The sequence below is a fragment of the Mrakia frigida genome (assembly GCF_051309035.1).
Source record: "Mrakia frigida strain ATCC 22029 unplaced genomic scaffold BDY24scaffold_64, whole genome shotgun sequence".
Taxonomy (NCBI): domain Eukaryota; kingdom Fungi; phylum Basidiomycota; class Tremellomycetes; order Cystofilobasidiales; family Mrakiaceae; genus Mrakia; species Mrakia frigida.
This window is the reverse complement of record NW_027481217.1, coordinates 14,189-41,846: the sequence shown is the minus strand read 5'-3', so window position 1 is coordinate 41,846 and position 27,658 is coordinate 14,189. Positions and strand designations below refer to the sequence as shown.

Here is a 27,658-nt window from a genome sequence, read left to right as displayed (position 1 = left end):
GTTTCCAGTTTGAAGTCTCTCTGAAAAAATTTGAATGGTGTAGATCGAAATTACATCATGTTCCAGACCCTTAAGGGGATGGCCTGCGAGACTAGGTTTCCCCACTCTTTCGAGTTGCCTTTGTTCCTTCCCCTTCCCTAACCACCATCACGTTTCACGCACGCAAACTACCCAGCGCTCACTCTCTCTTTCCCTCTATACCCACTTCTCCTGGAAGTCTTCGAACAACCAAGGACGGCCGTCCTAGATGATTCTCCTCGTCCCATCCTCAGCACACGACAGGAGTCTTCGAGTCCCCTTCTACTCTCTCTATTGGGTCTCGCTGCTCAGCTCGCTCTTCATTCTTGCAGTCTTCTGCTTCGGGCGCTTACAGCGACACTTTACCATCAAATACGTGAGTCACTGTTTTTCTTCTCGAGGCCTTATGAAGGTGAAAGGGAAGAAGAGAAGAACAAAGGAGGGAGAGCTCAGCCGCCTCCTTCGATCCTTCCCCCTTTTCTCCCCTCCTGGACGCTTTTTTCTTTCCAAACTGACGCTTCATCCCACTTCTTCTCTTTGTCTAGCTCTTCGTTGCCTTGGCCACCAATGCGATCTTCAACATCATACCGTACGTCCTAAAATTCAGTCTGGAAGAGAGATCGGAGAAGTCGAGAAGCTGCACTGTTTGGTTGGATTGGAGGGCTGCGAAGGGTCTGCTTCTTCTCTCGAACTACAGTGGACATTGGACTCCCCAAGAGAACAAGACGAAGACTGACTCTTTCCCTCTTATGTCGCTTTCCCAAAACAGGATTCGATCTTCTCCCAACCCCTCGATGGCTCTCTGCGTCGTCGTCGCCTCTGGTACGCTTGCAGGGACCGTTATGACTGCAGCAGCAGCAGCCTCGCTTGTTTTCAGGGTACGTAGAAGTCGAAAATTCTTGCCTCAACGCAGAAGGGAGCGAGGTGTTGAGCTCGAGTCTCAAACGACGCTTTTCCTCTTCGTTTTCGGTCCTACCCTCCCTCCGTCCGAGGAAGAGACCTGACCTTGGTTTCTCTCCTCTTTTTTCTATCAATCAGACGTGGTCTCTTGTAGTCCTTAGTGTGCGGATCAGTCCCCGGGTCGCATCAGCCATCAACGCCTTTGTGAGTCGCAGAAGGTGAATCGTGTTTCGGAGACGCGTCGAAACAAGGAAGCTGACGTTCCATCTTTCTTTCCTTCTCAAGTGCCTCATCGTCCCAACTCTCGCTTGGATTGGAGTCTTCACCGGAATAGCTCTTTCCACTTCCCTTCGACCCAACAACCTGTCCGTCTTTGCCTTCGCCATCACTCCGAGATCGAAGCTGGACAACCGAGCTCCTCGAGTCGTCTCCCTCACCTTTCTTGCCTTCGTTCTCGTGTTTGAAAGTGAGTCGAGCTGCCTCTGTCTCTCAAACTCTTTCCTCGGCCCTGACACTTCGTTTCGCAAGCAGTTTGGACTCTCATCTACCTCCTTCGTAGAACCAAGGTCGTCACCGCTCACACCATACCCGGCGACTCTCCGTCCTTCGTCGTGGACGACGAGGAGCCCACCCACCGCCCTTCGACCTTCGATCGAGCATTCAACGTCAGAGTGTTGATATTTGGGGGATGGCTAGCAGCCAGTATCGGGATGATCGTCCTTGTGCTTGTGAAAGGAAGAGGAAACGTACCGTGAGTTCGGCGTCTTGCTTCTTTCTTTCTTTCCCTCAGTCTGTTCTCGATCCGTCGCTGAGCGCACCGTTTCTGACACGTCTTTCACCCTCACTAGAGCGCTCTTCCAATCCACAGGAGGGATCTGCGCTTCCCTCGTCTTCGGATCTCAGCGCGTCAGTTTTTCCGCTCCCTCTTTACCTCTCGACCTCGTCAATCTGACGCTGTTTCCCTCCCTCAATCATTCATCTTTCGCAGGATGTCCTAGAATATCTCCATCTCTGTCCTAAACACAAATCCACCACCGCTCCTCCCTCCTCGCTCTTCTCTCGAGCCACTCGCTCGGGTCCATCAACAACTAACGATCTCGGACACTCGACGCGTCGGACGAGGACGACAGGATCGGAGATCACTTGGAACGAGGACGAGGACGAGGAAGAGAATCTCGGCTCGGAGGATCTGAGGCTCGATGCTGTGCGGGTGGTGGTAGCGAGGGGAGAAAGAAAAGAGGAGGGAGGGGAGGAGAAGGGGAGTCCTTCTCGTGGTGGGAGCAGGAGGGAGGGAGAAGACGGAGGAGGCAAGAAGGAAGGAGAGATGAGCTTGAAGCAGATGTTGGAGAGTGGATGATGATGCCAGTTCCTCAGTGATTCAAGAGAGAGACGGACGGAGAGAGAGAATCTCTTCGAAGGTCGAAAGGGGGGAGCTAGACCGAGGCGTCGAGGTCAAGTCGAAGCTCACCTTCTTTGTATCCTTTCAGCACGTACAAAGTGGAAAACGCGGAGGCAAACAGAGTCTCGACCGTATCATTGCTGTTGTACCCAGGAGAGGAGCAGAGGGAAAGAAGAGAGCAGGTTCGTCGAGGTCGAGAGAGTCGAAGGATCGCGGAATCGGAGTCTCTACGGACGGAGTTTGACAAAGTCTTGAGAGACCTCCGGAAGATTTCAGTGCTGGCGATGCTGTCAAAAGTTTTTCTTCCTCGAGATGGCCGTTGAGGGCTGAAAAAAAAGAAGCAAAAGGAAGGTCGACCTGTCCGTTTCAACTCGCCTGGGCCCTCGTTGACCTTCAACTTCGACTCGACTCCCCTCTCCCTCCCTCCCTTCCTTCCTTCCTTCCTTCTCCCCCTCCTTCCTCGGTTATCGATCCTTCTCTCCTCGTCCTTTGAGTGATGTCTGCTGCTTCGCATAGTGTGGTGAGTCAACTTGTAGCTGTTCGAAGAAAGAGAAGGAAAGAGAGCACGATCGCTGAAACTGCTTCCTTCCACTCTTTCTTTCTTTGTACCAGTCTCGGGTGTATGCCGATGTGAACGAGAAGATGGGGAGAGCTTGGTGGGATTATGGTGAGCTTATTAGTGTCTATATCGCATCAGGCAGTGTAGAATGAAGAAGAGGAGAGAAGAGGAGAGGAGAGGAGAAGTCGTCAGCTTGAGCTCCCTTCCTTTCGTCTCCTTGCCTAACCTTCCTCTCCTTCCCACTTTGCTTCTCGTCTACAGACAATCTTCAGGTCCAGTGGGGAAGGCAGGATGATTTCGAGATTGTGAGGAAGGTCGGTCGAGGGAAATACTCTGAGGTCAGTCAGCTCCAACCACTCTCCTTTCATCCCTATTGCCTCTTTCCCCTCCTTCCTTCCATCCTGCATCGTCTCCTCCAGCTCTGCTGACCCACCTCTCATCCTTCTCTCTCTCTCTCTCTCTCTCTCTCTCTCTCTCTCAGGTCTTCGAAGGAATCGCGCTCCCCAACAACCAGCGATGTGTCGTCAAAGTCCTCAAGCCCGTCAAGAAGAAGAAGATCAAGAGAGAGATCAAGATCTTGATGGATCTTGCCGGAGGTCCAAACATCATCGCTCTCCTTGACGTTGTCAGAGATCCTCAGGTGAGCTTGCCACTTCCGCACCGAGTAGATTTTCGGAGAGATGGGGGCTGCCCTTTCGCCAGAGAGCAGGGAGCAGAACCAGGACCTGTTTCTGGGTCGTTTCCGCTTCAGATATGGCCTGTACCCTGTCGGCAGCTCTTTTGAAACCTTCAGACGAGCTTGCTGGAGTGAAAGTTTGAGCAGGAGGAGTCAGCTCGAGCAGGCAGCGACGTTGGAAAGGTCTTGGAGGCCAGATGAGCTCGAGCTCACCACCCCTCCTTCTTTCTTTGCTTCCTACAGTCCAAAACCCCTTCCATCGTCTTCGAGTACGTCAACAACACCGACTTCAAGCAACTTTACCCCCGCCTTACGGACTTCGACGTTCGATTCTACATCTTTGAGCTGCTCAAGGCGAGCTCAACTTCTCTTTCCTTCCTTCCTCCCTCCCACCTCTCCCTTCCCTTCTTGTCTCGCCCTCGTCCCATCGCTACCTTCTCAACTCGTCGACACTTCTCAGACAGCTCTGTATGCTGACCATACTCCCTCCTTGCGATCAGGCTCTTGACTTCTGCCACTCCAAAGGAATTATGCACCGAGACGTGAAGGTGAGTTTCTCGACCAACCCATCTCTTCGTTGCAGCCCTTCTCAGCTTCTTAGCTCGTCGTCCCAAAGCTGACCTAACTTCTTCGCCATCTTAACAGCCCCACAACATCATGATCGACCACGAGAAGAGGCAGGTGAGTGCTTTGATTCGTCCTCCAGCTCGAACTTCTCGCTGTCTTTCGACATCGAGCTGACCTTTCTTTCTCCTCCTTTTGTTCGATTGAACAGCTTCGGTTGATCGATTGGGGTCTGGCTGAGTTCTACCACGTACGCACATGTCCCTGATCCTCCTTTTTGTGCCTGTAGCTTCGAGCAACGCGTCTCGGAGTTCGACAGCTCGCAGCTCACTCCTTCACTCCCTCTCCCTTCGTTCAAACAGCCTGGAACAGCCTACAACGTTCGAGTCGCGTCGAGATACTTCAAGGGACCTGAGCTGCTGGGTGAGTCGTTCGTTCTCTCCTCGTCCGATAGTAGTCTCTGCCTTGGACGAGGGACGCGTCTACTCGAGCACTGACAACTTCCCCTCGACGCGTCTGCTTTCTTTCCGTCAGTTGATTTCCAGTTGTACGATTACGGGTTGGATATGTGGAGTTTGGGATGTATGTTTGCTAGTATGGTACGTATCCGCTCTCTTCTACCCTCTCAGCATCCCAAAAACTGACTTCCTGTGCTCTTCGTTCTTCCTCGCCTCCTTCAGATCTTCAGGAAGGAGCCCTTCGTTCGTTCCTCCTCTCGCTTTTCCCTTCCATCTCTCCTCGGACTGACCTCCTTCCTTTTGCTTCGAATCAGTTCCACGGACACGACAACTTCGATCAGCTGGGCAAGATTGCGAAGGTGTTGGGAACCGACGAGCTTTACGCGGTACGTTCCTTCGACTGGCCTTCTCGCCCTCGACGAGAGAAGCTGACCCTTTACCTTCTCTCTTTGGTGTGTTATGCAGTACCTGGAAAAGTACGACATCGATCTGGATCCTCAGTACGACGACATCCTCGGCCGATATCAGAGGAAGCCTTGGTCGAGATTCATCACTTCGTTCGTTCCTTTGTTCTCTCTTCCTTCTTCTGCTCTTTCTCTCGACATCTCTCGTCTGACATCTCTTCATTTTTTCCCTCGCAGTGAGAACCAACGCTACATCTCGAACGAGGCCGTCGACTTCCTGGATCGTCTGCTTCGGTTCGTTCATCATCTCGCCTCTCATGCTCTCCCTCTCACTCGAATTCTCACGACTGGCCCTTCGCTTTCTCTTCTACCTTCACAGATACGACCACCAGGAGCGAGTGACAGCCAAGGAAGCACAGACACATCCTTACTTCGGTTCGTCTCGACCTCCTACGCTTCTTCAAGAACGACGCGTTCCTTCCTTCTTCTTTTGCTGACCCGCTTTCCCTCTCTCCCTTTTCACCTCTATTCGTATCCTAACAGAACCCGTACGAGCAGCAGCAGCCGCCACTGCCCGTGCGTCCGAGGTGGTGGGCGGGTTGGATTGATTCGTCGTCGTCGCTGGACCACCTTGTAGCTTAGGGACGAGGAGGAGGGCTCGGTAGTTTACGATATATAGCAGTATTCTTGATTCTTGATCTCGCACGTTTTCTGAGTTATGTTTCTTCTTGCTTTCTTACATTCCACCGGAGAGGGCGAGGAAGAAAGGGGGGAGACGTCGAGTCGCACGTCGGGAGATGAGAAAGCTCATTTTCCCTTTCAACTCCTCGAGGCGTGTCGACGACTTCACTTGTGGGTATCCAGGCGAGAACACGAAGATCGATCTACTGAAATCTAGTGAGCGGAAGTCGAACGAGAGCAAGATGAAGACGAGACGCGAAGAAAAGGACCACACCAGAAAAGAGGATCGCTACAAGAGTGTGACTGAGAGAGGAACTGGGTGGAGAAAATCGTAAAAAAGCGTGAGGCAGGGGAAGAGAGAGCAAAATCAAACAGAGAAAAAAGTGAGAGCCACACGTTCGTCGAGAACGAAACTGAGGCGACAATGAAGAAGAGTCCTGAGAGTGGGAAGAATGTAGGACGTGGAGCTAGTTCAGCCGAATCATTTTTAACCACTCTCCGTGGGATCCAAGAGGGCGAAGAAGGGAAGAAAAAGCTCTCAAACTCACCCAAACAATCAAACGACGACGCGTCCATCTCCTCCCGTTTCAACCCTCTCCTCGACCTCTCCCAACTGTTTCCACCCATCCAAAACCCCCTTCTCCTTCCCAACCCCACCAGCATCCAACCTCAACCCCTCCTCCACCTCCTTCGCAGTTCGTTCGGGAAGAAGATCGGGTGTGACTGCTTCGAACCCCTCTTCGACGCTAGCCTTTCGTCCTCTGTTGTTCGCTCCTTCAACCAACCCTCCTTCCTCGTCGTCGCCATCTGAATCGTCGAAGAGAGGTTTGAAAGACTGGTAGTTGAAGGATTCGTTGTGGAAGGGGACCGGAGTCTGTTGAGATTCGTTGGGGAGGGGAGAGGAAAGGGATGGGGAGAGGGAGGAGGGTTGTTGGGCTGACGAGGTCGCAGCCTCGATTGAGGTCTGTTTTGCTGGAGGAGGAGGAGAAGTTGGGAGTCTGCACTGAGCCTGATCCTCTTGATCGTCTTCTTCATCGTCCGAGTCGTCGAAGAGAGGTCTGAAGGAGGAGTAGTGGAAGGACGAGCCGTGGAAGGACGACGACGTCGCTCGAGGTTTCCCTTTGAAGGAGGAAGCTGAGGCATCCTCCTGGTGCTGAAGTTGACCTTCGAAGTCGTCGAAGGTGCTAGCTGTGTGACTTCTGGGCCGAGTAGAGTTGAGAGTAGGAGAGGGCGCTGCTGTTGAGAAGAGGAAGGGAAGGCAACGAGCAGGGACCGGGGCGAGATGGAAGAACGAGAGCGAAAGCAGTCAGCATTCTCGTCGTGGCCATCTGGGGCTGCTACATTGAGAGAGCCGACTCACAAAGAGGTAAAGGAGACATTGGTGTGAGCTTTGAGGGATGAGAAGGTGTTGGTGGTGGAAGAGAGCGATAAGTTGAGCTTCGTTCGCCATTTCGGTTGATCTCAGTGGCGTCTCTTTCATTATCTTGTCTAGACCCAAATTTACACCAAGAGAAACGAAGATCAACTTTGCTGGTACAAGCAGCGCCTTGGTGAAACAGTAAAAGGTTAGGTTGAGCTCAGGTTTCCAGATTCCCCAGCACCGAGGCGATCCCAGCACTGGTTTTGGACGCGTCGCGTCTCACACTTTTTGACTGTTTCCCTCCTGCTCTGACGGTAAGCTCTAGCTCTCTCGATGGAATGAGAACTAACGGTCTACTCCCAACTACTATCCCTTCCTAACTCGCATCGACTCGACAGCGACACCCAACCCTCGAGGCCACTCTTCTCTCGATCTTCTTCCCTCCCTCCGATCAACTGCAACATCTTCTACCCTACCGCCAGCTTGTCTGAGCCAGTTCAACCAGTTCACCACAAGCCTTGAAAGTTTGATCGGTCGGAGGGAGGGAAGGAGAATGAGCTCAAGTTCTTTCTTTCCCATTTTTTGATGTCTCTCTGTCTCTCTCGATCTGAATGACCCTCTATCTAAATCTCAGTCTCGGATCTACACCAAACGCTTCTTCTTCCTCTGAAGGAACAGATAAAACTCTCCAAGGCGTCACCTGCCGGTCAGTAACTGACGACTCGCCCTCCTTCTCGACCGAAGTCTTAAGGCCTTCCCTCTTCCCAGTCCTCCTCTCCTTCTCCTTCCCCTCCAACGTTCACCCTCTTCGCCTTCTTCGTTTCTCGTTTTCTCAAGCGGCGATGGTTCGAATCTTCAAGCAGACCAACACCTAGTGAGGAACTATTCTTTCGTAGCAGCAGCGAACCAGTTCGGCTGACCAGTCGTGTGCTCTCCTTTTCTCTCTTCCTCTCTTCTTGCCTTGCTCTTGTTGCAGCTCGGAAGATTTCCCTACCATCGCTCTTGCTTACTTCTTGAGGTACCCGTGAGTACTCTCTTCTTGTTTCTCTGAAGCGATCAAGGTGTCAGGAGAGAAGAGGGCAGGGCAAAGAAGGAGAGGAAGGGAAGAGCTCAGAAGGAAGCGAGGCGAAAAGTCGAGCATGTCAACGAGGATCGTCCTTCGTCTCGCTCGATGCTGAGAAGGAGCCATGGATGGGAAGGAAGGGTTGCTGAAGGTTCGCTCGCGAGTAGTACTGCTCTCTTCGGTCGAGCTCAAGGAAGGAGGAGGGCAGGGAGATCAGGCTACTTTTGGGACTCAAGCTCAACTCCTTCCGTCCCTTCCCTTTTTCCCTTGCCTGTTTTTTTCCCTACATGCATCGCTCTCACCCTCTCTCTCACGCTTTAAACACCAAGCTGATTCTTTCCTCTCTCTCTCCACTTTTCCAGAAACCCCCACGCTTCCCACATCATCTCGTGCGACGTTCTTTCTCGAGAGATCACCTCGGACGGAACCCTCCACACTCGTCGTCTCATCCTCAAGTCCGGCAAGGTCCCCGTATGGGCGAGAGCTTTGGTGGGTGGGTGGGGAGAAGGGTTGGGAGCTTGGGTCGTGGAGGATAGCTGGGTGAGTCTCGTTTGAACCTTTCTCGTCGGGTCTCGTGTGGAGGAGGGGAGGGAGGTGAGAGGAAGGGAGGACGAGTCGCGAGTTCAGGGACTGCCGTCGAGGAGATGGTCTTTGAGGAGATCTAGGGACGCAACGTACAACTGTATGCTGGGGCTAGAAAAGTCTAGCAGACGTTATCCCAGGTCGCAGGAGGTCACCGATCTCGAGCCTAGTTGAACGAAACGAAGACCGAAGCTGACCCTTCACCTCGTCTCACTTTCCTATCCAGGTTCAACCCCATGCTCCTCACACCTACCTGTACTCGCAGACTCGTAACATCACCCACGCTAAGCTGTTGTCCGTCACCGAGGTACGTTCCCTTCTACCGCTTCCTTTGATTCCTCTCGATGCTCCTCGTTCCGTCGAGCTCACCCAAACCCTCCTTCCCTCTCCGCCCACCTCCTTCCTCATAGACTTCCGAGATCTTCCCTTCACCAACTTCCGACCACGTTCTCCACTCCACAGAAGGCCGAATCAAGACCTCGCTGAACGCTGTCGAGGCTGTCCGCCGTCGAGTCGAGATGTTTGGGGAGGGCAAGTTTGTGAGAGGGTTGGAGAAGGTCAGTTCACATTTCTTTGCCCTCCCTCGTACCCTCTCGATATCATCCGCTTCCAAACATCACTGATTGTATCTTCTTTCTTTCGATCTCCTCCAGTCCCGTCTTGGTCTCTCGCACATCATCGAGCGCGTCAAGGAACGTCGAGCCAACCTCCCCGCCGTTCTCGAGGCTCGAGGAATCGCAGGAGTAGGACTAGGCATCACATCCTGAGCGTCTACCTCCCTACAGCCTCGCCTTCTCTCCATCATCATATCATAGCGCTCTACGACGTACCGGAGGAGGAATCGACCGACGCGTCTCGATAAATCGCACGGACGGGCACGACGCGTCTCTTCCTCCTTTCTCTTCTGATCAAAACCTCCACTTGCATACTCTACACGAACTCGCTCTACCACCACACTGTACTTTTACTAATCTTCTCCTCTTTGCTTAGCATTTCGCTCTCTCCACCTCACCTCTTCTTCCTTCTCTGACGTTGTACACCCTCTTGCTACTTTGCTTTTCCCTCTCGCAATGCACATCTCTCTCACATATGTATTTTTTTTCTTTCTCTGCTTAACACACCCACGCCATCCATCGATCTCCTCGCTGCTACCAGAAGAACGGAAGAAAGGACGAGGCAGCGGTGTTTCTTCGGCGGAGGCGTCGAGAGCTCAACTTCCTTGTTTCGCTTTTCTTCGCTGGCCTCCCTCCGACTACATCCCACTCTCAAACTCGAAAAACTCAGCAGAAAAGACAACCGCTCTACTACCTCCCTTCTCGAGCTCAAACCTACCCTCAGCCTCGGAGCAGCCTTTCAACTCGGTTCCGTCCTTCCCTCGCCTCGCCTTTCATCCAGGTTCGTTTTTTCGCTTGTTATTCTTCCTTTTGGAGGTTCTTGTGGACTTAGGAACGGTAAATTGTGTTGGAAAGGGGACTGAGGTTCGAAGAGAAGCTCCTAGGATGTTGGGGAGATGGGTTTGACGAGGACGAGAAGAAGGGGAGGGAAGAGGTGAGCTCGAAGCTCAGCAAGCTCGTCTCCGGCCCGTCTTCGTCGAGCGGTTGGAAGACTTTCACTCTGCAGCATCTATCCTCTGTGTACCACTATCCTGACCTTTCCTCATTCTTCCTCCTTCAACCCTCCAGCACCAACCTCCCCTCGTCCCTCCCTCCCCCCTTCTCTCTCCCAAACCCTACTCTCAGATGTCCCCCTCTTCCCTCCCTGGATTTTCCTTCGAAGGACTCTGGGACTCGTTCATGCTCTACGTGACAGCGTTCGGAGACTACCTTGATAAACAGTGGTGAGCTCGACGAAGCGTTCTTTTTTGTGCGACGTGTGTCTTCGCGTCGTGAGCTGATGTTTTGGGCCGTCTTCGGCAGGTGGGGAGCCTACTTCGCTACAGCGTTTACTATTTTCGGAGCTGTGGTGGTGTATATGGCTGGGTTGAAGGAGATTGGGAAAGTTCAGGTGAGTTTGAGGTTGAGGTCGACCGCGTCCTCAATGTTTCCTCGCTGTACAAACTTAGAGCCGGCTCCGACTTCTCGTCGCCGAGGCTGATCATGTTCTAAGCACTTTTTTTCTTTTCTCGCAGAAATTCCACGACCAAGTCGACCGTCACGTCGCAGGAAGAGATGCGAACGAATCGAACGCGTCGACCGCGACGTCTACCGCCACCGCTGGAGAAGGTGGAGGAGGGGTGAGCAAGAGAGAGAAGGTGGTGGGAGTTCCTGGGAGCATGGGTTCTCCTGGGAGTACAAGTGGGAAGAAGAGGAGATGAGGAGAGAGGAAGAATGCCATCTTCGATGCACGTTTTTCACGAGTCTCGACGCGTCCGTCCCGCATCTCTCCCTACCCAAGCGAAATCCCTGTTCTGATAGCTCTTTGCTCGCTTTCGATCCGGAACGAAAGAGAGTTTTCAAGAAAAGGGACGTTAAATCTTGCGTCTCAAACGACAGCGACCTCCAGCTCGACGCGTCCCTTCTCCTCCTCCGAAAGCTTCCCAATCTCCTCCTCCCACCGACCCTTCTCCTCGTCCGCTACAACAATCCTTGTTCGAATCCCAACCCTCTCAAACAACTGCCGGGCCCCAAGCTTCGAAACCAACTCCCAGTCGCGCCCCTCCTCGCCACTGTTCCTCGCGTCGAAGGTGAGCTCGAGGGCCGCTTCCCTTGGGGCGTGGGAAGCTACTTTAAGGAAGAAGGCGGCTCCATCTGAGCTGGTCAAGAACGCAGACGTCTGTTCCACGTTCCCTCCCGTGAAGGTGAGAGAACGGAAGCTGCCGCTCCAAGCCTTCAGGGTCCTGGTCCAGTCGACTCCGGGTGACGAGTAGTTGGTGAGGGGAGGCCAGCGGGAGAGGTTGATCTCCACGTGGGTGGGAGAAAGGTAAGGGAGGATGAAGATGGTGAGAGAGTCGAAGGCATGCTGGAACGCATGGGACTCGGCCGATCGAGATGGTCCAATTCGGAGGTGGGAGAGAGGGAGGGGAGAAGAAAGGCGAGGAGCGAAGGCGATGCCTGACTTCTGAGTTAGGAAGGGGACGATGGCGTTCGAAATTGAGTGAGGGAGGTGAATGGTGAGGTATTTGATCTGGGAGAGAGAGAGGGGAGGGATGAGTCGAGATCGAGGTTTGAGCTTGGCCTGGGAGGGAAAAAGGGAGAAGAGGAGAGGAGGCCTAGAAAGGTCAGCCAGCGTCTGAGTCGAGCCCATCACCAACCGATTCTCCGCTTCTTCATAGACTCACCCCACCTCCACATAACAGACTTATGATCCCTCGATCCGAATCCACCAAGACGTCTCTATACAGCTCTCCGCTCGCTTCCTCCAGGCATCCAAACGAGACGAGGCAAACGGAGGCGAGGGAGCGACTGTCGCCGTCGAGCTCGAGGAGGATGAGTTTGACGACCTCGAGAGGGAAGAAGCACCGAAGGGAGGAGTTCTGAGCAAACGTGAAGAGTGAGAGAGAAGAGTCAGCTTCTTCTGATAGAGAGCTTGAGAGCGAGGGAGCTTAGAAAAACGAAGGAGGAGTGAAGGAGAAGAGAAGAGAAGGAACGTCGAGCTCACCTTCGGTTGATCCCCTTCTTCTTCCTCCTCGGATGGCTCTCGAGCGACTACTCTTCTTCGATTCCTAGGAGGCATGGATACGAGCTTGAAGTGAAGAGATGGATGGATGGATGGGTGAGGGGATGGGTTTGGGCGAAAGAACGGACTCAAATCGATGCTGATGGTTTGGAGGGAGGAAGCGAAGGTCGACCTCGACTCCTTTTCCTCCTTGGTCACCGCGTTTCAAGTTTTCCTCTCTCTTTGAGAACCAGCCCTGGTTTGAAACTGAAAAACAGCTGAAGCACCATCAGATCTCGAGAGATGTACGCAAAACCCAAACGTAAATACTGAACGTTCAATCGACGACCTCCAACTCGACGCGTCCCTTCTCCTCCTCAACTTGTTCATCAACTCCTCCTTCCACCCCTTCTCTAGCTCCCGCCCACTATAATCTTCATCTTCACCTTCAAAAGCAGCCTATACGGGAGAGATTTGCCAGAGGGCTGAGCTCGAGAGGAGGTCGCTCTCTTCCCTCCCCCCCGCGCCTCCTTCGCTTTCTCAAGCTCCCATTCATCGCATCAGAGCTGCTACGGTATGCATGCATCCTTAACTCTGGGCTGCAAACTCTCCGGGGTTCATGATGAAGGAAAGCAATCGTGCATCGCTCTTCGCCCTCCTCTGTCCTCGTCAGCCCTCTCTTTTTGTTCGCCTCCTCTGCATAGCAGCTCGTCGACGACTCTTCTGGAAATATTCGACGCCTTCTTTTTTTCTACTCTCTTTGATATCTCAAAAGATCTGGTTCGATTGAGCCGGAAGCAGAACGAAGAAACAGCCCTCCTCACAGCTTGGGTCGTCCTGTCCTCTCCTCCCTTTCTCAGCTTCCTTCCCAGCTGACTTAACTCTTCTTTCCTTCCGACAGTTATCATCGAGACTACCGCTATGACCTTCATCCACTCTCGCTCAGCTCTTCCTCTTCTCGCCTTCCTTTTCACAGTCCTCCTCGTCTTCCTTTGGGATCGCGACACCGTCCTCTTCGTCCCTCGCTACCAGGAGCAGCTCGAGTGCTCTGCTCCTCCTCCACCCGAAGTGTTGTCTCTGGAGAAGCTTGCATCGTTGAGGGAACAGGTGGAGCTGGTGACTGAGGATGCTGATGGGGACCAGAAGTTCCCAAAGGTTGCAGTGCTGAATCTCGCGAGTCGGCCTGGTGAGCTCGTTTCCTGCGTTTTTCTGCATCGATGGACTTTCGGAAGCGATTGAGGCTGATTTACCTTCTCTTCTGTGGGATCCTTAGATCGTAGGAAACACATGGAGATTCTGGGGGAGGTCCACTCCCTCGACCTCACCTTCGTCGACGCGACTCCCTCCTCCTCACCGGAAATCATCTGGCTTCAGGAGCGAATGTACGACGACTCTCGAAACACCAGCTGGAAGTTCAACAAGACTGAGAACGAGAGTTGGTTCGTGTTCCTCCTCCCCTTGGTTCCTCTCGATCCATCATCCGAGCTGACCGTCGCGCCGTCTTCTTCACCAGGAAACTTCACTACCTCACCACTCCTCCTTCCGAACTCCTACCTCCTCCGTCTTCCACCCTACATCCCAACGCCAGCTCCCTTCTCAACTTTCCTCAAGCCGTCAGAGGAGTCGAATCGCTCCCCGGTCCTCTCGCTTGTTTCGTTTCTCACCTCAACCTTCTTCGTCGGATCGTGGCAGAAGACTGGGGAACGACGATCGTACTCGAGGATGACATCGATCTAGAGTGGAGGTTTACTGATATCTGGAGGGAGATAGTCGGAAGGTCGATCCCGAAGGAGCTGGAGTGGCATCTGCTGTAAGTCTCGTTTCGTTTTGGACGCGTCGATCTCGACCTCGATTGACTGTGCCTCTTCTCGTCGAACAGATACCTCGGGTACTCCTTCTCTACCGAAGATAGATGTGAGTAATATGATGCTCCTGCTTCAACTCTTTCTCGAGTTGATCTCTTTGTCGTCCGGAATTTAGTCAGACCAGTTCATCACCGTTCGTCGCGTCGTCTCTCACCTCTCTCCTCTCCGGCTTTCGTCCATCTGACTCTTTCCTTTCCATTCTGCCCCCATAAGCTGGCCTTCGACCCACCTCCTCTCCCCTTGGAACGTACTCGTACGCCGTCTCTCAACAAGGAGCCGCCGCTCTCCTCACCTTCCTCTCCCAGCCCGAAAACTTCGTCGCTCTCCCCATCGACCACATCTACCGACGCTTCAATTCCCTCGATCAGGTCCAACATCAACAGAAGCTCGACGCGAGACAGGTTCTTTCTTGCGTTCCTCCCCTCTCCGCTCACGGAGGACAGCGAAACTTCGGCTCTGATATTGGAGGGACGTCGAACATCTACCAAACGAAGCTCGCCGACTCGACGATGGATAGGCTGGAGAGGTTTTATCAAGTGCAGGAGGAGAAGGAGAGGGAGAGGGAGTCGGAGAGACCGAGGAGGGCTGGAGTCGGCGCGTCGTCGGAGTGAGAGGTGCTATCGGTCTAGCTTTTGTCCCTCGTTGGACTTAATGGTTTGCTTGATGTGACGCCTTCTCGTTTTTACACTACTCGCAGTGCTTCGAACACTCTTCGAGGAAAGAACGAGGACTGGAGCTGAGAGACGCGTCTCAGACAGCCCAGCGATCGCGTCGCCTTTCCCTCTTCCCTTTTTGAACCCTCTTTCTGCTCTCTTTTGCTGTTCTCTGCGGGCGTCATGCCCCGTCGCGAGATCAACATAATTGCACGCAACTTTTCCTTCGACGCTCGCCTTCTCGCCTTCTCGATCCAACTCCAGCCCCCTCCGTTGCTTTCGTCCCGACGCGTCATGAAATGGCAGGATCTTCCTTCCTCCTAGATATGCTCTGAGATCTGAGAGGGTAGGGGCTATTCGAGGAGGGTCACAGGAGATAGAGGGGCGGGATCGAGATCGAGATCGAAACAAAATGAACTGAAGAAGGTGGGCTGAAAAAGAAAGCCGGTGCTGGCCTTCCCTCCCAACCACCTTCCCAGCTATGAACAAGATCGCTCAAGCCGTCGTTCCTCCCGTCGTTTACAAGACTCTCACCCACGACTTTGGATACAAGCTCTCTCAGATTCCCGATCTCTCTGGCAAGACCGCCTTGATTACGGGGTGAGCCTGAGCTCAACTCGTTCCTCCTTCTCTTCTCTCGTCCTGACTTTCTCCTTCGCCAAACTTTCTGAAGAGGCTCTAACGGAATCGGGCTCTACACTTCTCGAGTGCTTCACCTCAAAGGAATCTCGAGACTCATCATTCTCTCCTCCCAGAAGGACACCTTCGACGCAGCCAAAGCGTTCATCAAGACGGGAGACCTTCAACAGGCACCTGCTTCGTTCCGAGACGGATTTGGATCTGGATCTCTTCCCGAGGAGGTCGGGATCTCTGCTGTTGAGAAGGGAGAGGGCGAGATCATTTGGAAGAAGGTCAGCTTGGAAGATTTGAAGGAGGTCAAAAAGGTCGCTGAGGAGATCGCAAAGGAGGAAAAGAGACTGGATATCTTCCTCGGGATTGCTGGCATCGGGGTCAACGAATTCGAGGCTACGAGCGAGGGCTATGATAAGCATCTTGTGGTAGGTACCTTCTCAATTACTCGTCGTCGGCATCCTCGAGAACGAGGCTGACTTCGCCCTCCTCTCCTTCTTTCCACTCAACAGATCAACAACCTCTCCCACGTCCTTCTCCTCAACCGACTTCTCCCTTTACTCACCAAGACTTCTCAGATACCTGGATCGGATGTTCGAATCGTTCAGATGAGCTCGTGAGTCGCTCTCGTTCAGTCTTCGCCTCTTCGACCGTTCGATCTGACGCGTCGTTCTTTCTTCTTCCTTTCCTCCAGTGAACTTCACCGAGCTACTTTTGGGTTCGTCTTCTCAAATTAAAGCTCTCTCAGCGGCTTTTACTGACGGACCCATTCCCATCTTCCGTCTTGCAGAGGACCTGGAACCCTTCTTGGCGGAGAGAAGCTCGCGACGAAGGACGAGTTCAAGAAGGACCTCGGTAAGTCTTCCCTCTCCCCTTCCTTTCTCCTGAAAGGTTTTTCATCAGTCAAGGATTCTACTAGATCTCTTTCCCGAGCACTTGCTGACTATATTCCTACTTTCAGGTCCCTCCAACCTCTACGCTCGAACCAAACTCGCCGTCCTTCTCTTCACGAAAGGTCTTGTCAAGCACGTCGCTTCTCTCTCACCAACCTCGCCAATCAAGATCTACGCTACCCATCCGGGAGCCGTCAGCACTGGTCAGCAGGAGCAGTTCGTTCCCGCTTACGGCGAGAACGCTGGGAAAGTCATGGGAGCAGCCGTTTCGTGGGCGATGAGGCCTCCCAGCGATGGAGCTTGGAGTATGATCTGGTCTTCGCTCAGCAAGGAGGCTAGGGAGGGAGACTGGGAGCAGGGAACCTGTGAGTCCGACGATTGGAGCTCGAATGAACGGAAACAGGGGGCGTCGCGTCGAACCGAAGGCTCATCTCTTTTCTCTTGCTCGTCCTTTCAGACTTCACCGATCCCGCCGAGGTGCGTCTTCTCTTTTTTTTTTTGGCTCATTAATAGTTCCTGTTCTGACTTTTCTTGTTCTCTTCAGCTCGGGAAGGAGTCGAACGAGTCGAAGGATCCCGTTCGTCTCGTCTCTTCCTTCTCTGCTTTCTCCCAGCTTTCCGATCCTGACCCCTCCCTTATTTAACGATTCATAGGAACTCATCGAGAACTTCTGGAAGAACTCACAGGCCATCATCGAGGAGGTCGCTGGAAAGGACGCTTTGGTTCCTTGGGATTGATCTCCTTCACCGCGTCGATTTGCTTTCCCTTTTGTAGTTCGACTTGTACTACCTACCTCCCTGCCCCTTGTTGCTGGCGATCTGAAAGAATAACATCGGCTTTTCGAACTCTTCCAACTCGCTCGACATCTTCTCGCATATCTACTCGTCGTCCTCGAACGAAGAAGACTCTTCCCTTCTTCTCACCTCGGCCTCGTCTAAAATCTCTCAGCCGCAAGTAGTGAAAGTCGTAAAAGTTCGTGTATCATACCCATCTCCTCCCAGCAGCAGCTCCACTCTGCTGCTTCGACAACGGCGACGCGCCTGCCCCTCCTCCTCCTCCCTCCGGCTCAACACCTCCTCGTCCAGCCAACGGCGAGCTTCCCTCCCCAACCATCCCAGTCCTCGACGGACTCCTATTGCTCCCATTACTACCCGTCCCTCCTCCAGCACTATTCGTAAACAACGTCGAACGATCAACAATCCATCCCTTTTTCCCTCCTCCCTCTCCCTCTCCGTCTCCTCCTCCGCCTCCTTCTCGTCCCAGGGTCGACGAGCTTCCGTTCCGATCGTCCCGGTTGAGGTAGAGAAGGGATCCGAGTCCGACCTGACTTGTAGATGAGTTCGACCGAGTGTAAAGCGGCATCTTGACGGGTGTAGGATTGGCGGAGGAGGAGGAAGACGGTTCGGGCGAAGGGAAGTTCGGAGGGGAGAGCTCTTCTGGACGTCGAGGAGTTGGAGAGACGATTTTTTTGGCGCGAGGAGTGGATCGAGGAGGACCTGTTGGAGTTTCTGGAAGGTTGGAAAGGAGGGGAAGGGTATCCTGGTGGACGGGAAGGGGAGGGGAGGGAAGGTCCGGTGCGAAGGTCGCGTCGACGTGTTCCTTCTCGAAGATCGCCAGCTCCTTGATAGCATCTCGAAGGACGGTTCCGCTCTCGTCGACGGAGTGAAGGAACCGAAGAAGATCCTTGCAGAGGTTCCATTCTCCTGCTGCCATAGCTGCTCGAAGAAGTCGGACGGTGTCGGTGGAGGAGTCGTCGAGCTGTTCGAGATTGTGGAGGACGAGGAGGTAGGAAGTCGCTGTTTTGAGGAGGTTGGAAGCTAGGCAGGTCTGCGAGAAAGGTACAGCAGAGTCGTAAAGAGGTCAGTACGAAGAAAGAAGCGTCTGAATACGAAGAGGCGACGAACCTCGAACAAATCCCTCGGCGGTCCAACGACGTCGAACAAGAATCCCCATCTCGCCACCTCCGTCTTCCTCGCACACCCAACCACCACGTCCAACGCCTGAGGAAAATGATCCAAGAACTCCACCACCAACGGGAGTACTCCCTGCATCTCGTCCACCCCACCGCTGTCGATCCTCCTGACCTGCCTCCAAACCTCTCCCGCTCCTCCACCCACAGGAACTCTCAACGCCTTCTCTCCACTCCCACTCCCACCTCCACCCCCAGCCTCTCTCTCCTTCTCCACTCCCTCCTGCTCCGGCGTATCGGGAAACGAGTTCGCAATCGGACTCAACGTCGACAACTTCGCGTCGTTCCATTCCGAGCTTTCGACGACTCTCGGACTCGCTCCAGGTCCCTCGTCGGCTTCCTGCTCGAGAACCCCATGGAGCAGGATCTCGAGAGCGTGTGCGAAGTAGGAAAGGTTTTGGAAGTGGGCTGCGAAGCGGACAGCAGCTTTGATTTGACCGCGAGAGAGGTGGTATTTGAGGAGGTGAGGGAGGAAGAGGTGGGTGGTGGTTTGGATCTTGTAGGTCGAGAAGGAGAGGGATTGCCGAATGGATAGTTCGGTTTCGATACCGATGATGATTCCTTTGTCCATCAGGACCGCTGAAGACAAAAAGGGACGAAAGGGAGGGGAGAAAAGTCAGCTTCGAAGACTCCGAAGATGTCGAAAAGGGAAGATTGAAAGATGAACTCACAAAGAGGATAGAAATCCAACGGAATGCTCACACTCTCCGCAACTCTCTCGTAGCTCTTCTCCGCCAGCCTCCCACCCTCTCCGATCTTGGGTCCAGCTCGAACTCGATCCACCGTCAAAGCATCCAGCCAAACCCTCAGCTTCTCTCCGTCCCATCCCCAAAGCGAGTTTTCGAGCGTCCCGATTCCCGAGAGATGCGTCCAGTAGGATTCGATGCGATCGGCGAGAATTTGAAGGTCGTACTTGACTTCCTCGGAGGGTTGTCCGGAAACGGGGGCGAGGGAAGAGTTTCGACGATGGTGACCTTGTTGAGCGCTTCCTCCTCCCCGAGAGCCTTTCCGAGGACGAAGCAGGACGAGGGAAGTGTCGATGAGGAAGATGACGGTTGCGAGAGGGAGATCGTCCGATGGGTGGCCGAGTCCTGAAAGCAGCGAGGCAAGAACGGGTCAGTTCGAGCTGAGAAAGGAGACGACGGAGACGGACTCACTCTTCTGGGCGAGAGGGATCAACCAGCTCATCGCTCGAACTCTTCCTGGCATGGCGACGACTCCTTCGAACGAGATGCTTCCACAGAGTTTGAGCTCGACGGAGTCGTTCGTGGGGACGATGAGGAAGTGGTAGAAGGTGTTGGCGACGGTGTAGACGAGAAGGGAGTTGTCGTGAACGGACATGAGGTGGACGGGAGCGGGAAGGGAGACCGAGGAGAGATGCGAAGTGGGAGTGAGAGCGTCGTCGCGAGAAAAGAGTCGAATCTGAAGATGACAGAAAAGAGGAGCGGAGGATCAGAGAATGTCAGCGACGAGAGACGACAAGAGAGAATGTCTCCCATTGAACGACTCACCGAGAACTCCTTTCCTTCCTCGACACCAGCAACCAACACATGCAAAAACCAAACCATTCCTCCCCTGACCCTGAAGTTCTCCTCCCATTCCGCCATCTCAAACAGCTTCCACCTCCCACTCCCTTTACTCCAGTGCGTCAGACCTCGACGTCCCGCAACGGCGACGAGACGACCATCCTCCGAGACGGTAGCGTATCGAATGGGGTACTGAACGGTGATGTAGGCATGAGGGAGTGAAATTGGGAGCCAGAGGGACGAGGAGGGAGTGAGGGAAGAGAGATAGGACGAAGAAGGGAGGGAGGCCGTCGGGGACAGGAGGAGTTTCGTCGAGAGGAGGAGGAGAGGGTAGAGCGTCGAGGATGGTGTTGGAAGCGTTGTGAACGAGGATTTGGCGAACGGAAGAGTGAAGAGTTGACTCGAAGGAGGTTTCGAAGTCTTCCACTCTCGTCGAAAGAGGACCTCCTTCAGACTTGGTGGAGGCGAAGCGGACGAGAGCAGAATCAACTCCAACCCTCCTCCTGCCCAGATCAACCCTCTCCTCTCGACTCCCCTCATGAACGAGTCCTCCTTGGCCAGCAGCTCGGCGTCCTCCCAGTGCAAGACACCCCAACCGAGAAGCCTCCCTCCTGTACTCCAGACTCCCCATCCTCGTTCCCACCCGACGGCAAGAGCGTATCCGTCCGGAGTCCAGCAGAGGGAGGTGACGCGACCTGGAGCGACTCGGAAGTTGTTGGTTGACCGAGAGAGGGAGAGAGGGTGGTCGAGATGAGGAACGGGCGGTAGTGGTGGTGTAGGGAGAGAAAAGAAGTGGACGAGACCGCTGAAGGAGAGAGGAAATGGAAGAAGACGCGTCAGAACTCAGCCGACCGTCGCTCGAGGTTGGAGAAGAGGGAGCGGCTCACGATTCCGTTCCAACAGCTAACAAGCAAAACTTCGCATTCAAAGCAGCAACAGTTGCGTTCCCATCCTCCTCCTCCTCGAAGGTCGAACCGTTCCCTATCGATCTCCTCGAGCGACCTCCTCCGCTCCCCGACGTTTCCTTCAACTCCAACCTCCTTGCCCCGTAAGCCCTCTCGTCTCCGTCATCCCTCGACTCCCTCATGCTTCTACTGGCTCCAGGCCTCATTCCATCCGAATCTCTCGACATCCTGGACGACGGAGCGGCTGGCGAGCTTGGGCTGAGCAACCAGATCTGACCCGAGGGAAGGACGAGGGTGTGCACGTTGAGCGGTCGAGAGTGAGTGAGGGAGGTGTGAGCTTTGGGAGAGTAAGGAGGTGGCTGAGGCGAAGGGATGGTAGCGAGCGAGAAAGGGAAGAGTTGATCGGGGAGGACGGGAGGGATTGGGTAAGGGAGGGTGAGGATGGCGAGGCTCGGAGAGGAGAGAGCGAGGATCAACGTGTGAGGGTGAGGAGTGAGACTGAAAGAGAAACGAAGCATGGGTTAGGAGCACATAGAAAAGTAAGCAAAAGGACCTTTGAACTTACCTCTGAACGTTTCCTTCGATGTACCAGCTTCCTCCCCATTGAAGACCCCATCCGAGCATCTCCCCTCCCTCGCCTGCTCCGTACTGGAAGACTTCCTCTGCGACTCTGGATTCCGTGGTTCCATAGAAAGCGTAGGGACTCGGTAGAGGGATGAGGTTGTAAGCGATGAGGTAGGATTTGGAGGTCTGGAGAAGAAAGCAGGCGGACGTGAGATGGTGAGCTCGACGGAGAAGGAGGAGGAACGGGAACTCACGAGGACGATGATGACCTGAGAATCCCAAGCAAACCAGGCTGCTACGTTCTCTCCTTGCTCTGATATAGAATCCTCTTCCCGTTGGATCATAGCGAGCACGACGGGAGGCTGAAAAGAATGGGATCAAAGGGAAGGAAGGAAGGAAGGAAGGAACGAGGTCAGCTCGAGCTCAATCCGGACATCTCCTTCTCTCTTTGCTTCCCCTTTTTTTCTGTGGAACCCACTCACCTTGACGCTCCATAGTGAAACTATGCTCCTCGAGAGCGTAGCGAAAAGCGACGAGGATCTGTTCTGAGCGAGTCCTAGGAGAGGTTCCTGAGTCGAGTCGAAGGAAGAGCCACCAGCGGTCGAGGAGGAAGGAACGGGAGGAGGAGGAGTTGAGAGTACCGTAGGAGATCCAAAAGGCCAGTACATGTCTCAGGGAGGAGTGAGGGACCTGAGTCCGAAGTTGGGCGAGGAAAGAGCTCTTTGAAAAGATGTCGAGTTGGTGACGGTTTGAGGAGGAGAAGGCAAGGGAGGAAGGTGAGCTCGAAAGTTCCTCCAACGGCTTCGAACTCTTCAACGATGGGACTCCCTCTCCAGCAGTTCTCGAACTTGCAAGGACATTTGGAATACGAGAAGACGAGCCTGAGAGATGGAGATTTCTCAAAGACGAGGACCATGCGATAGAAGAACAGGTTCGTTCCTCGGCCCTCGAACGGTCCTTCCTCCTTTCTTTCATCGTGACTGATGGCGTCCTTCCTCTCTCTCTCTTCCTTCTCAACCAGAGAGTGGCTGTCGGGCACGCGCCTGCATCTCTACTAGTGAACCCTGCTCTTTCTTTACCTTTTGTCACTGGCCTCTACGAGTTTGCTGACCTTCTGTATCTGTCGCTGAGGAATCAGGCCGAGATCCTCAGCCTTTACCTCCCCTCCCTCCTCAAAGTCCTCCAAGATGCGACGTCTAGCTTCAGGCTCTCCCAAAGCATCGTCAACGTCTTCTTCTACTCCTACACCGATCCTCAGTTCGCTAAAGCTCTCTATCGTTGTGAGGAGGCGTTCGACTTCCCCGCCATGCTCGTGGAACACTTCGCGACCTTTTCGGTCGAGCAACTTCAACCTCCTGTGAGTCTGCGAAGCTCTTCTTCGCCTCAGATACGGCCACGACGACATCACTAACTTGTTCTTTTCAGTTCGTGGAACTTCAATTCGTAGACGTCGTTCCCTTCGTTGAACAGGCACCCATCAGGGTCGACGGCGCGTACCTCCCTTCCGTCCCATTCGTCGTTCTCCTCAGCCTCCTACGGCGAGCCCTTCGCTTCGGACCCGCGTCCAAATGCGACTTCAACCGCTCACCTCTCCATCCCAAGCTCCTGGATGAAACCTGTACCAAATTCCTTGCCACACCCTACCTCCAAGGCTGCGAAATCGACGATCAAGACCAGACCAACGCGGCGGCACGAAGAGGGAGATTGAGACCTCTCCTAAAGACGGAGATTCTTTCTGTCCTGTATCACTTTGGATTGAGGGACGAGCTGCCGATCAACGTGATCACAACGGATCGGGAGGCTTATTCGAAGGGATCCCAAACTCCTGGAGTCGTTGAGCAGTTCGAATGCAACGTTTGTTGGGCGACGAAGTTTGAAGAGGGAGGAGGGATGAAGTTTTGTTCAAGGGTGAGTGAGGAAATAGATCAGAACATTATACTTGCTGTTAGTCGATCTGACGAAGACCCCTCTCTTCTTCTTTGCACAGTGTGCCTGTATCGCGTACTGCTCCGTCGGTTCGTCCCTCTTCTCGATTCCTTTCTTTCTTCCCCTCCAAATCCGTCTCGGATCGAGATAGATCTCCGCTTACTCCGTCTTGACCTTTGATACTTATGTAGCTCATCAGAAGGAAGACTGGAAGAAGCACAAGCTCGTCTGCTTCGAACCGAGTTGGTGAACGCCTCGCTCAACGCGTCGGAGGTCTTTCGTCGTCGAATGGGGGTTGGGTTCGGGTGTTGGACGTTAATGGATCTGATGATCGTACGCACCTTCGTATCTCGCAGATTCTCAGCCTTCTACGAGTCTACCCCTGTATGAGGTTGGAGCGAGCGATGGAAGTCAAACCAAAGTCGACGCTCCCGCTCGTATGGTCCTACACCGCTCGTATCCATGGATCGTTCTCAGTCTCGCTCATCAACAACCATCAGCGTTTCCGTGAAAGAACCATGATCGTCAACCGGCGTTGCTCTACAAAGGGACGAGTCGTTTTCCTAGTCTACGTGAGTTCTCTCTCTATTAACCAAGGAGAGAAGTAAAATTATAAAGGGATGGGGAAAAAGCTCGAGAGCGAAACCAAGAGAGGGGCAGAAAAATAATCAAAGCCGCACGAACACGAAGCAAAGGCAGAAGAGAAAGAGACGAGAGCGGTCGCAAACTGAGCGGACGAAGATCACAACGAAAGAAGGAAAAAGACGAGATGAGAAACTACTAGATAGTCGTGAGAAGGAAGGAGGAAATAAGCAAAGATGCAGATTTAGTCGTTCCACCACCTGGAGGAGGAGGGAAGAAAAGGAAGAATCGGTCAGCATCGACGCGTCGAGGGATGGAACGAACGAGAGAGAGAGAGAGGAGAACGAACCTGAGGAAGAAGTTCTTCTTGGGTCCAGCGTCGTGCTCGGCCTCGTAATCAGCCTCGTCCTCGTCGATCTCTCGGACTGATCAGAAAGGAGGGAAGAGGTCAGTTCAGTTTCACAGGAGGAACGAGAACGAGGGGAGGGAGCTCACTTCCAGAGAAGAGATCGACCTCGTGAGCCTTGTGGACCTTGGTCTTGTACATGATTTTATATCCGACGAGCATGATAATGAAGACCTGTTGGGGAGAATGAAGGTAAGTACGAACGGCGAGAATGAGAGAAGAAGGAGGGAACGAACGGGGAGAGCGATGTAGTTCTAGAAACGCGGGTAGAATGGAGAGAGCGGATAGAGAGAGTTAGTATAGATGCTCGGAAGAAGTTGAAGAAGCTCGAAGGAGCGCAGAAAGACGTACGGTGATGAACGAAACGTAGGAGAACTTCTTGACGATGGAGTCGTATCCCTTGAAGAAAGCGACGATACCGGTGAATCCGAAGGCGAACCAGTTTCCGTAAGGCTGCGAATCGAAGGGGAGACGGTGAGCTTGTGAGGTTGTCGAAGAAGACGGCGAGGAGGATTGAACGTACCTGGAAAGGAGCCTTGTACGGCAAAGAATCTCGAGAAATTCCCTGAGCCTTCAATGCGTTCATGAAGGCCATGTGGGAGTAGAGGATAACCATCCAGGTTATCGCTCCAAGCATAGAGATTACCGACACAAAGTACTGGGGAGAAGAACGGAAGTTAGGAGGAGGAAGGGAGGGGAGGAGAAGGAAGACGCGTCGACGACGAACGAACCTTGAAAACGGTCAAAGCAGAGGTCGCACACTATTGAAACAGGTTCAAAAAAAGCTGAGTCAGTAGGGGAGAATGAGGAGAGTAGAATCTTCTAAAACTCACGGCACAGTAAGCCAACCCGCAGAAGGCAGTGCAGAAAAGAAGAGCAGGAAGAGGAATTCCTCGCTTGGAGACCTTCTTGAAGATGGCAGGAGCCTGTCCCTCGACGGCGAGAGCGAAGAGGGTCCTTGATCCAATGTAAAGATCGGAGTTGGCAGCAGAGAAGACGAAGAGCTGTGAAAAGAGAACGAGAACGAATCAGCTCAGCTCGACTGCGACGCGTCTCGTCTTCTTCTTCCTCGAACGTACGAGGATGGCAGCGTTGATGATAGAGGGAAGAGTTTTAATCTGGGCAATCTGAATGGCGACGACGAAAGGCGAAGCGGCGGCGTTGGCAGGAGCGCTGACGGCGGTGGACACTTGAGGGAGACGACGACACGAGAACGTCAGTTCATTGTCTCCTTTGCTCACTCGTGGGCCGTGCGTTCATCGACTCACAGAGTTTGGAGTTGGAGGGGACGAGGAGACCGATAACGAAGATTCCTCCAACGTAGAAGATGAGGATTCGCCAGAAGGTGGAACGGATGGCCTTGGGGACTTGCTTCCTGGGGTTTGCAGTTTCTCCCACTGTCACGCCAACTTTTTTTGGACGTTAAACGAACAGACGGAGTCAGACGGAGCGTCGCGACAAGACGTTCTTCGACAAAGGAAGCAGAGAGAAAGTGCGTACCGAGCTCGGTTCCGATGTAGGCGAAGAGAGCGTTGGGGAAAGCGAACCAGGCTCCAAGGAATCGACCGAGAGTGGTTCCAGGGAAGATGTATCCAGCGAAGGGTCCAGGGCTTGAAAGAGAGAGAGCAAGAGTCAGCTTCGAGAACGTAGCCGTTGCGTTGCCGCTCGGCGCGTCGAGGCTCAGATCTGAGCGGGTCTACTCACTCGATCCAGTGTCGGAAACCGATTCGATCTTTGGTAGGTCCTCCTCCAAGATCAAGAACGATACCCAAGATGATCACTGCGCGTGAGAGACGAAAGGAATGAAGTCAGGACGCGGACGAGAAGGGGTCAAGGCAGACCGATGAACGAGGAAAGGGACGAGAGCTCACATCCAACAAGGACAATGACCTTGATGCTCGACATCCAAAACTCAAACTCTCTGTTTGATTCAGAAAGGAAGAAGGTAGAAAGAAGCGAGGTCAGCTCGAGCTCAGTCGCATCTCCTCGACCTGATGCTTTGTTCCCTGAACTTACCCAAAGACCGCGACTCCGAGAAGGTTGATGACGAAAATAGCGGCGATGATTATAGAGACCCAGATGGCGGGGCTGTACCTCCTGTTGTCCCAGTAGTTGATCTGAAAACAAGGTCGGGTAAAAGAGGGAGAGCGACGCGTGAGCTTCGACCGTTCGAAAGTGCAACGAAGAAAGCAACGACGCTCAAACTCACGCAGACGACGGCGGCAGTGATGTTGTTAGGGGTAACGATGAGGTACTTGAAGAGGTAGTTCCATCCTGAGAGCAGAACAAGGAAGGAGGAGGATCAGCTTTTGAGCGGTCGTCTCGTTCGGCGACTCAGTCAAAACGAACTTACCCAAAGCAAATCCAAGAGAAGGGTCAACGAATCGGGTAGCATATCCAGCGAATCCTTGCTTGTGAGGAAGGTAGGTAGCCATCTGTAAAGAAGGAAGGGGACGAGAGTGAGCGAGATGGAAAGCGAAAACGGGACGAAAGAGAGAACACGAGACGAGGGACGCACCTCTCCAAGCGAGACCATAACAAAGAAACAGACGGCACCCATGACAATGTAACCGATGAGAAGTCCGACGGGTCCAGCTCGTCCGATAGCTTGACCTGAAAAGAGGGAAAGGGGAGAAGAGCGAAGGAAGGTCAGCGCGAGGTTGAGTCGGGGCTGAGCCTGGTCCGCCTCCCTCAGATTCTCTCCTGATTCTGCAGGCAAAAATACAACCTGGGAAAGAGCAGACGCGAACGAGAGTAGTGAAAAAAAACTTACCTGAACCAATGACGAGACCAGTACCGACGGCTCCTCCGCTGAACGATCAAGTTTTTACGAAAGGACGATAAGAAAAGCACCGAGGTCAGCTCTGCTCTTCTTCTCTTCTCTCAACGCGTCTTTTACGTACATGGCAATCATGGAGATGTGTCGAGACTTGAGTCCACGATGAGTAGTAGTCCTCTCGATCCTACCCAACTCGGAGAGCTGATCGCTATCCATCACCGTCGGCCCTTTCTCTCTTCGTTCGTACGAGCCAGCTTCCTCGACGTTGCCTGACCCATCGTCCTTCTCGCCCTTCTCGTTGGCGATGCTGCTATCGTTGACTGGGTGGGTATCGGCTGGGGAGATGGCCATCTTTGCTGGCGTCCTGGGTCCTGGAAACCGAAAGAAGGGGGGGAGGGAAGGGAAGTTGTTGAGTGTGAGGGTTTGAAGGGAGGAGGGAGGAAAGAGAAAGCGAGGCCAAATCAAGAAATTTTTTTTTGTATTTCTCGCATCGTATCGAACTCGTCTTTAAACTAGAACTAAACGAAGGTTGGAGCCAAGTCGAGAAGCGGGGTCGAAATGGTGTCTTGGCTGAGTATTTCCCCTCCTTCCCCGTGGCGATGACAGGCGAAGCTCGTTTTTTGGTAGTACAGTAGATTGGCAGGTCTGCTGAGCTTCAAAGATGTGTCGTCTCGTAGCTGTCATACCGCTGAAAAAGGTCAG

At 53.5% G+C, this 27,658-nt stretch overlaps 12 protein-coding genes across 12 annotated transcripts; 8 read left to right on the top strand and 4 right to left on the bottom strand.

The window, feature by feature from the left end:
* Positions 1-125: 125 nt before the first annotated feature.
* Positions 126-2,544, top strand: BDY24DRAFT_261240 (uncharacterized protein). Its single transcript, XM_076636845.1, has 8 exons — positions 126-394; positions 564-607; positions 788-896; positions 1,057-1,122; positions 1,204-1,384; positions 1,450-1,669; positions 1,767-1,824; positions 1,907-2,544. Exons 1-8 carry the CDS (start codon positions 248-250, stop codon positions 2,273-2,275), a joined length of 1,194 nt encoding a protein of 397 aa, XP_076492024.1. The 5' UTR covers positions 126-247; the 3' UTR covers positions 2,276-2,544.
* Positions 2,545-2,696: 152 nt separating this feature from the next.
* Positions 2,697-5,714, top strand: BDY24DRAFT_405232 (casein kinase II subunit alpha/alpha'). The gene is made up of 16 exons (XM_076642609.1): positions 2,697-2,837; positions 2,930-2,984; positions 3,138-3,214; positions 3,358-3,516; positions 3,796-3,906; positions 4,053-4,100; positions 4,198-4,233; positions 4,328-4,366; positions 4,479-4,539; positions 4,651-4,715; positions 4,797-4,817; positions 4,889-4,960; positions 5,040-5,131; positions 5,216-5,272; positions 5,358-5,413; positions 5,522-5,714. The coding sequence occupies exons 1-16, from the start codon at positions 2,814-2,816 to the stop codon at positions 5,584-5,586; spliced, it is 1,038 nt and encodes a 345-aa protein (XP_076492023.1). The 5' UTR covers positions 2,697-2,813; the 3' UTR covers positions 5,587-5,714.
* Positions 5,715-6,215: 501 nt separating this feature from the next.
* Positions 6,216-7,038, bottom strand: BDY24DRAFT_419415 (uncharacterized protein; the record flags this gene model as incomplete). Its single annotated transcript, XM_076643976.1, has 2 exons — positions 6,216-6,895; positions 7,020-7,038. 2 exons carry the CDS (start codon positions 7,036-7,038, stop codon positions 6,216-6,218), a joined length of 699 nt encoding a protein of 232 aa, XP_076492022.1.
* Positions 7,039-7,679: 641 nt separating this feature from the next.
* On the top strand, positions 7,680-9,773 carry UPS1 (Ups1p). Its single transcript, XM_076642608.1, has 6 exons — positions 7,680-7,893; positions 7,996-8,043; positions 8,445-8,622; positions 8,891-8,971; positions 9,075-9,221; positions 9,318-9,773. The coding sequence occupies exons 1-6, from the start codon at positions 7,862-7,864 to the stop codon at positions 9,429-9,431; spliced, it is 600 nt and encodes a 199-aa protein (XP_076492021.1). The 5' UTR covers positions 7,680-7,861; the 3' UTR covers positions 9,432-9,773.
* On the top strand, positions 9,491-10,371 carry BDY24DRAFT_261204 (uncharacterized protein). The gene has a single exon (XM_076636844.1). It carries the CDS (start codon positions 9,735-9,737, stop codon positions 10,182-10,184), a length of 450 nt encoding a protein of 149 aa, XP_076492020.1. The 5' UTR covers positions 9,491-9,734; the 3' UTR covers positions 10,185-10,371.
* BDY24DRAFT_445382 (uncharacterized protein) lies at positions 9,922-11,060 on the top strand. The gene is made up of 5 exons (XM_076644915.1): positions 9,922-10,059; positions 10,134-10,212; positions 10,347-10,501; positions 10,581-10,668; positions 10,793-11,060. Exons 3-5 carry the CDS (start codon positions 10,404-10,406, stop codon positions 10,976-10,978), a joined length of 372 nt encoding a protein of 123 aa, XP_076492019.1. The 5' UTR covers positions 9,922-10,059; positions 10,134-10,212; positions 10,347-10,403; the 3' UTR covers positions 10,979-11,060.
* Positions 11,061-11,109: 49 nt separating this feature from the next.
* BDY24DRAFT_405220 (uncharacterized protein) lies at positions 11,110-12,419 on the bottom strand. The gene is made up of 3 exons (XM_076642607.1): positions 12,262-12,419; positions 11,942-12,136; positions 11,110-11,838 (listed from the first exon to the last, which is right to left on the bottom strand). The coding sequence occupies exons 1-3, from the start codon at positions 12,334-12,336 to the stop codon at positions 11,146-11,148; spliced, it is 963 nt and encodes a 320-aa protein (XP_076492018.1). The 5' UTR covers positions 12,337-12,419; the 3' UTR covers positions 11,110-11,145.
* A 760-nt stretch (positions 12,420-13,179) lies between these two features.
* On the top strand, positions 13,180-14,863 carry BDY24DRAFT_419411 (glycosyltransferase family 25 protein; the record flags this gene model as incomplete). Its single annotated transcript, XM_076643975.1, has 7 exons — positions 13,180-13,444; positions 13,532-13,697; positions 13,772-14,068; positions 14,138-14,172; positions 14,243-14,260; positions 14,337-14,730; positions 14,821-14,863. The coding sequence occupies 7 exons, from the start codon at positions 13,180-13,182 to the stop codon at positions 14,861-14,863; spliced, it is 1,218 nt and encodes a 405-aa protein (XP_076492017.1).
* Positions 14,864-15,257: 394 nt separating this feature from the next.
* Positions 15,258-17,036, top strand: BDY24DRAFT_419410 (uncharacterized protein; the record flags this gene model as incomplete). The annotated part of the gene is made up of 9 exons (XM_076643974.1): positions 15,258-15,376; positions 15,450-15,834; positions 15,919-16,022; positions 16,101-16,124; positions 16,197-16,261; positions 16,368-16,664; positions 16,757-16,776; positions 16,844-16,876; positions 16,953-17,036. The coding sequence occupies 9 exons, from the start codon at positions 15,258-15,260 to the stop codon at positions 17,034-17,036; spliced, it is 1,131 nt and encodes a 376-aa protein (XP_076492016.1).
* A 244-nt stretch (positions 17,037-17,280) lies between these two features.
* BDY24DRAFT_419409 (RIC1 family protein) lies at positions 17,281-21,931 on the bottom strand (the record flags this gene model as incomplete). The annotated part of the gene is made up of 9 exons (XM_076643973.1): positions 17,281-18,126; positions 18,204-18,847; positions 18,940-19,359; positions 19,426-19,690; positions 19,780-20,599; positions 20,682-21,197; positions 21,265-21,449; positions 21,518-21,625; positions 21,746-21,931. 9 exons carry the CDS (start codon positions 21,929-21,931, stop codon positions 17,281-17,283), a joined length of 3,990 nt encoding a protein of 1,329 aa, XP_076492015.1.
* A 488-nt stretch (positions 21,932-22,419) lies between these two features.
* Positions 22,420-23,483, top strand: BDY24DRAFT_261135 (zinc finger MYND domain-containing protein). Its single transcript, XM_076636843.1, has 4 exons — positions 22,420-22,620; positions 22,689-23,171; positions 23,251-23,278; positions 23,381-23,483. Exons 1-4 carry the CDS (start codon positions 22,570-22,572, stop codon positions 23,437-23,439), a joined length of 621 nt encoding a protein of 206 aa, XP_076492014.1. The 5' UTR covers positions 22,420-22,569; the 3' UTR covers positions 23,440-23,483.
* Positions 23,484-23,691: 208 nt separating this feature from the next.
* BDY24DRAFT_405215 (amino acid permease/ SLC12A domain-containing protein) lies at positions 23,692-27,474 on the bottom strand. The gene is made up of 19 exons (XM_076642606.1): positions 27,081-27,474; positions 26,951-26,988; positions 26,696-26,790; positions 26,531-26,612; positions 26,387-26,451; positions 26,194-26,294; positions 26,049-26,098; positions 25,882-25,957; positions 25,678-25,787; positions 25,446-25,586; positions 25,257-25,366; positions 25,011-25,181; positions 24,909-24,938; positions 24,701-24,835; positions 24,529-24,630; positions 24,414-24,431; positions 24,267-24,351; positions 24,121-24,196; positions 23,692-24,031 (listed from the first exon to the last, which is right to left on the bottom strand). The coding sequence occupies exons 1-19, from the start codon at positions 27,305-27,307 to the stop codon at positions 24,016-24,018; spliced, it is 1,728 nt and encodes a 575-aa protein (XP_076492013.1). The 5' UTR covers positions 27,308-27,474; the 3' UTR covers positions 23,692-24,015.
* Between the last annotated feature and the right edge of the window lie 184 nt (positions 27,475-27,658).

Coding starts and splice junctions, on each gene's coding strand:
- BDY24DRAFT_405232 (XM_076642609.1), top strand. CDS start 2,814: ATGTCTGCTGCTTCGCATAGTGTG. Junction 4,234..4,327: donor TCGACCACGAGAAGAGGCAG/GTGAGTGCTTTG, acceptor TCGATTGAACAG/CTTCGGTTGATCGATTGGGG. Junction 5,273..5,357: donor TTCCTGGATCGTCTGCTTCG/GTTCGTTCATCA, acceptor CTACCTTCACAG/ATACGACCACCAGGAGCGAG.
- BDY24DRAFT_405220 (XM_076642607.1), bottom strand. CDS start 12,336: ATGCCTCCTAGGAATCGAAGAAGAGTAGTCGCTCGAGAGCCATCCGAG. Junction 12,137..12,261: donor AAGAAGGGGATCAACCGAAG/GTGAGCTCGACG, acceptor ACGTTTGCTCAG/AACTCCTCCCTTCGGTGCTT. Junction 11,839..11,941: donor GTCTGTTATGTGGAGGTGGG/GTGAGTCTATGA, acceptor TTTCCCTCCCAG/GCCAAGCTCAAACCTCGATC.
- UPS1 (XM_076642608.1), top strand. CDS start 7,862: ATGGTTCGAATCTTCAAGCAGACCAACACCTA. Junction 7,894..7,995: donor TTCAAGCAGACCAACACCTA/GTGAGGAACTAT, acceptor CTCTTGTTGCAG/CTCGGAAGATTTCCCTACCA. Junction 8,972..9,074: donor AGCTGTTGTCCGTCACCGAG/GTACGTTCCCTT, acceptor CCTTCCTCATAG/ACTTCCGAGATCTTCCCTTC.
- BDY24DRAFT_261135 (XM_076636843.1), top strand. CDS start 22,570: ATGCTCGTGGAACACTTCGCGACCTTTTCGGTCGAGCAACTTCAACCT. Junction 23,172..23,250: donor GGATGAAGTTTTGTTCAAGG/GTGAGTGAGGAA, acceptor TTCTTTGCACAG/TGTGCCTGTATCGCGTACTG. Junction 23,279..23,380: donor TATCGCGTACTGCTCCGTCG/GTTCGTCCCTCT, acceptor ATACTTATGTAG/CTCATCAGAAGGAAGACTGG.
- BDY24DRAFT_261204 (XM_076636844.1), top strand. CDS start 9,735: ATGCACATCTCTCTCACATATGTATTTTTTTTCTTTCTCTGCTTAACA.
- BDY24DRAFT_261240 (XM_076636845.1), top strand. CDS start 248: ATGATTCTCCTCGTCCCATCCTCAGCACACGACAGGAGTCTTCGAGTC. Junction 1,385..1,449: donor CTTCGTTCTCGTGTTTGAAA/GTGAGTCGAGCT, acceptor TTTCGCAAGCAG/TTTGGACTCTCATCTACCTC. Junction 1,825..1,906: donor TCGTCTTCGGATCTCAGCGC/GTCAGTTTTTCC, acceptor CATCTTTCGCAG/GATGTCCTAGAATATCTCCA.
- BDY24DRAFT_405215 (XM_076642606.1), bottom strand. CDS start 27,307: ATGGCCATCTCCCCAGCCGATACCCACCCAGTCAACGATAGCAGCATC. Junction 26,099..26,193: donor CTCGGAGTCGCGGTCTTTGG/GTAAGTTCAGGG, acceptor TGAATCAAACAG/AGAGTTTGAGTTTTGGATGT. Junction 25,788..25,881: donor GGTTTCCGACACTGGATCGA/GTGAGTAGACCC, acceptor CTCTCTTTCAAG/CCCTGGACCCTTCGCTGGAT.
- BDY24DRAFT_445382 (XM_076644915.1), top strand. CDS start 10,404: ATGTCCCCCTCTTCCCTCCCTGGATTTTCCTTCGAAGGACTCTGGGAC. Junction 10,502..10,580: donor GACTACCTTGATAAACAGTG/GTGAGCTCGACG, acceptor CGTCTTCGGCAG/GTGGGGAGCCTACTTCGCTA. Junction 10,669..10,792: donor AGGAGATTGGGAAAGTTCAG/GTGAGTTTGAGG, acceptor CTTTTCTCGCAG/AAATTCCACGACCAAGTCGA.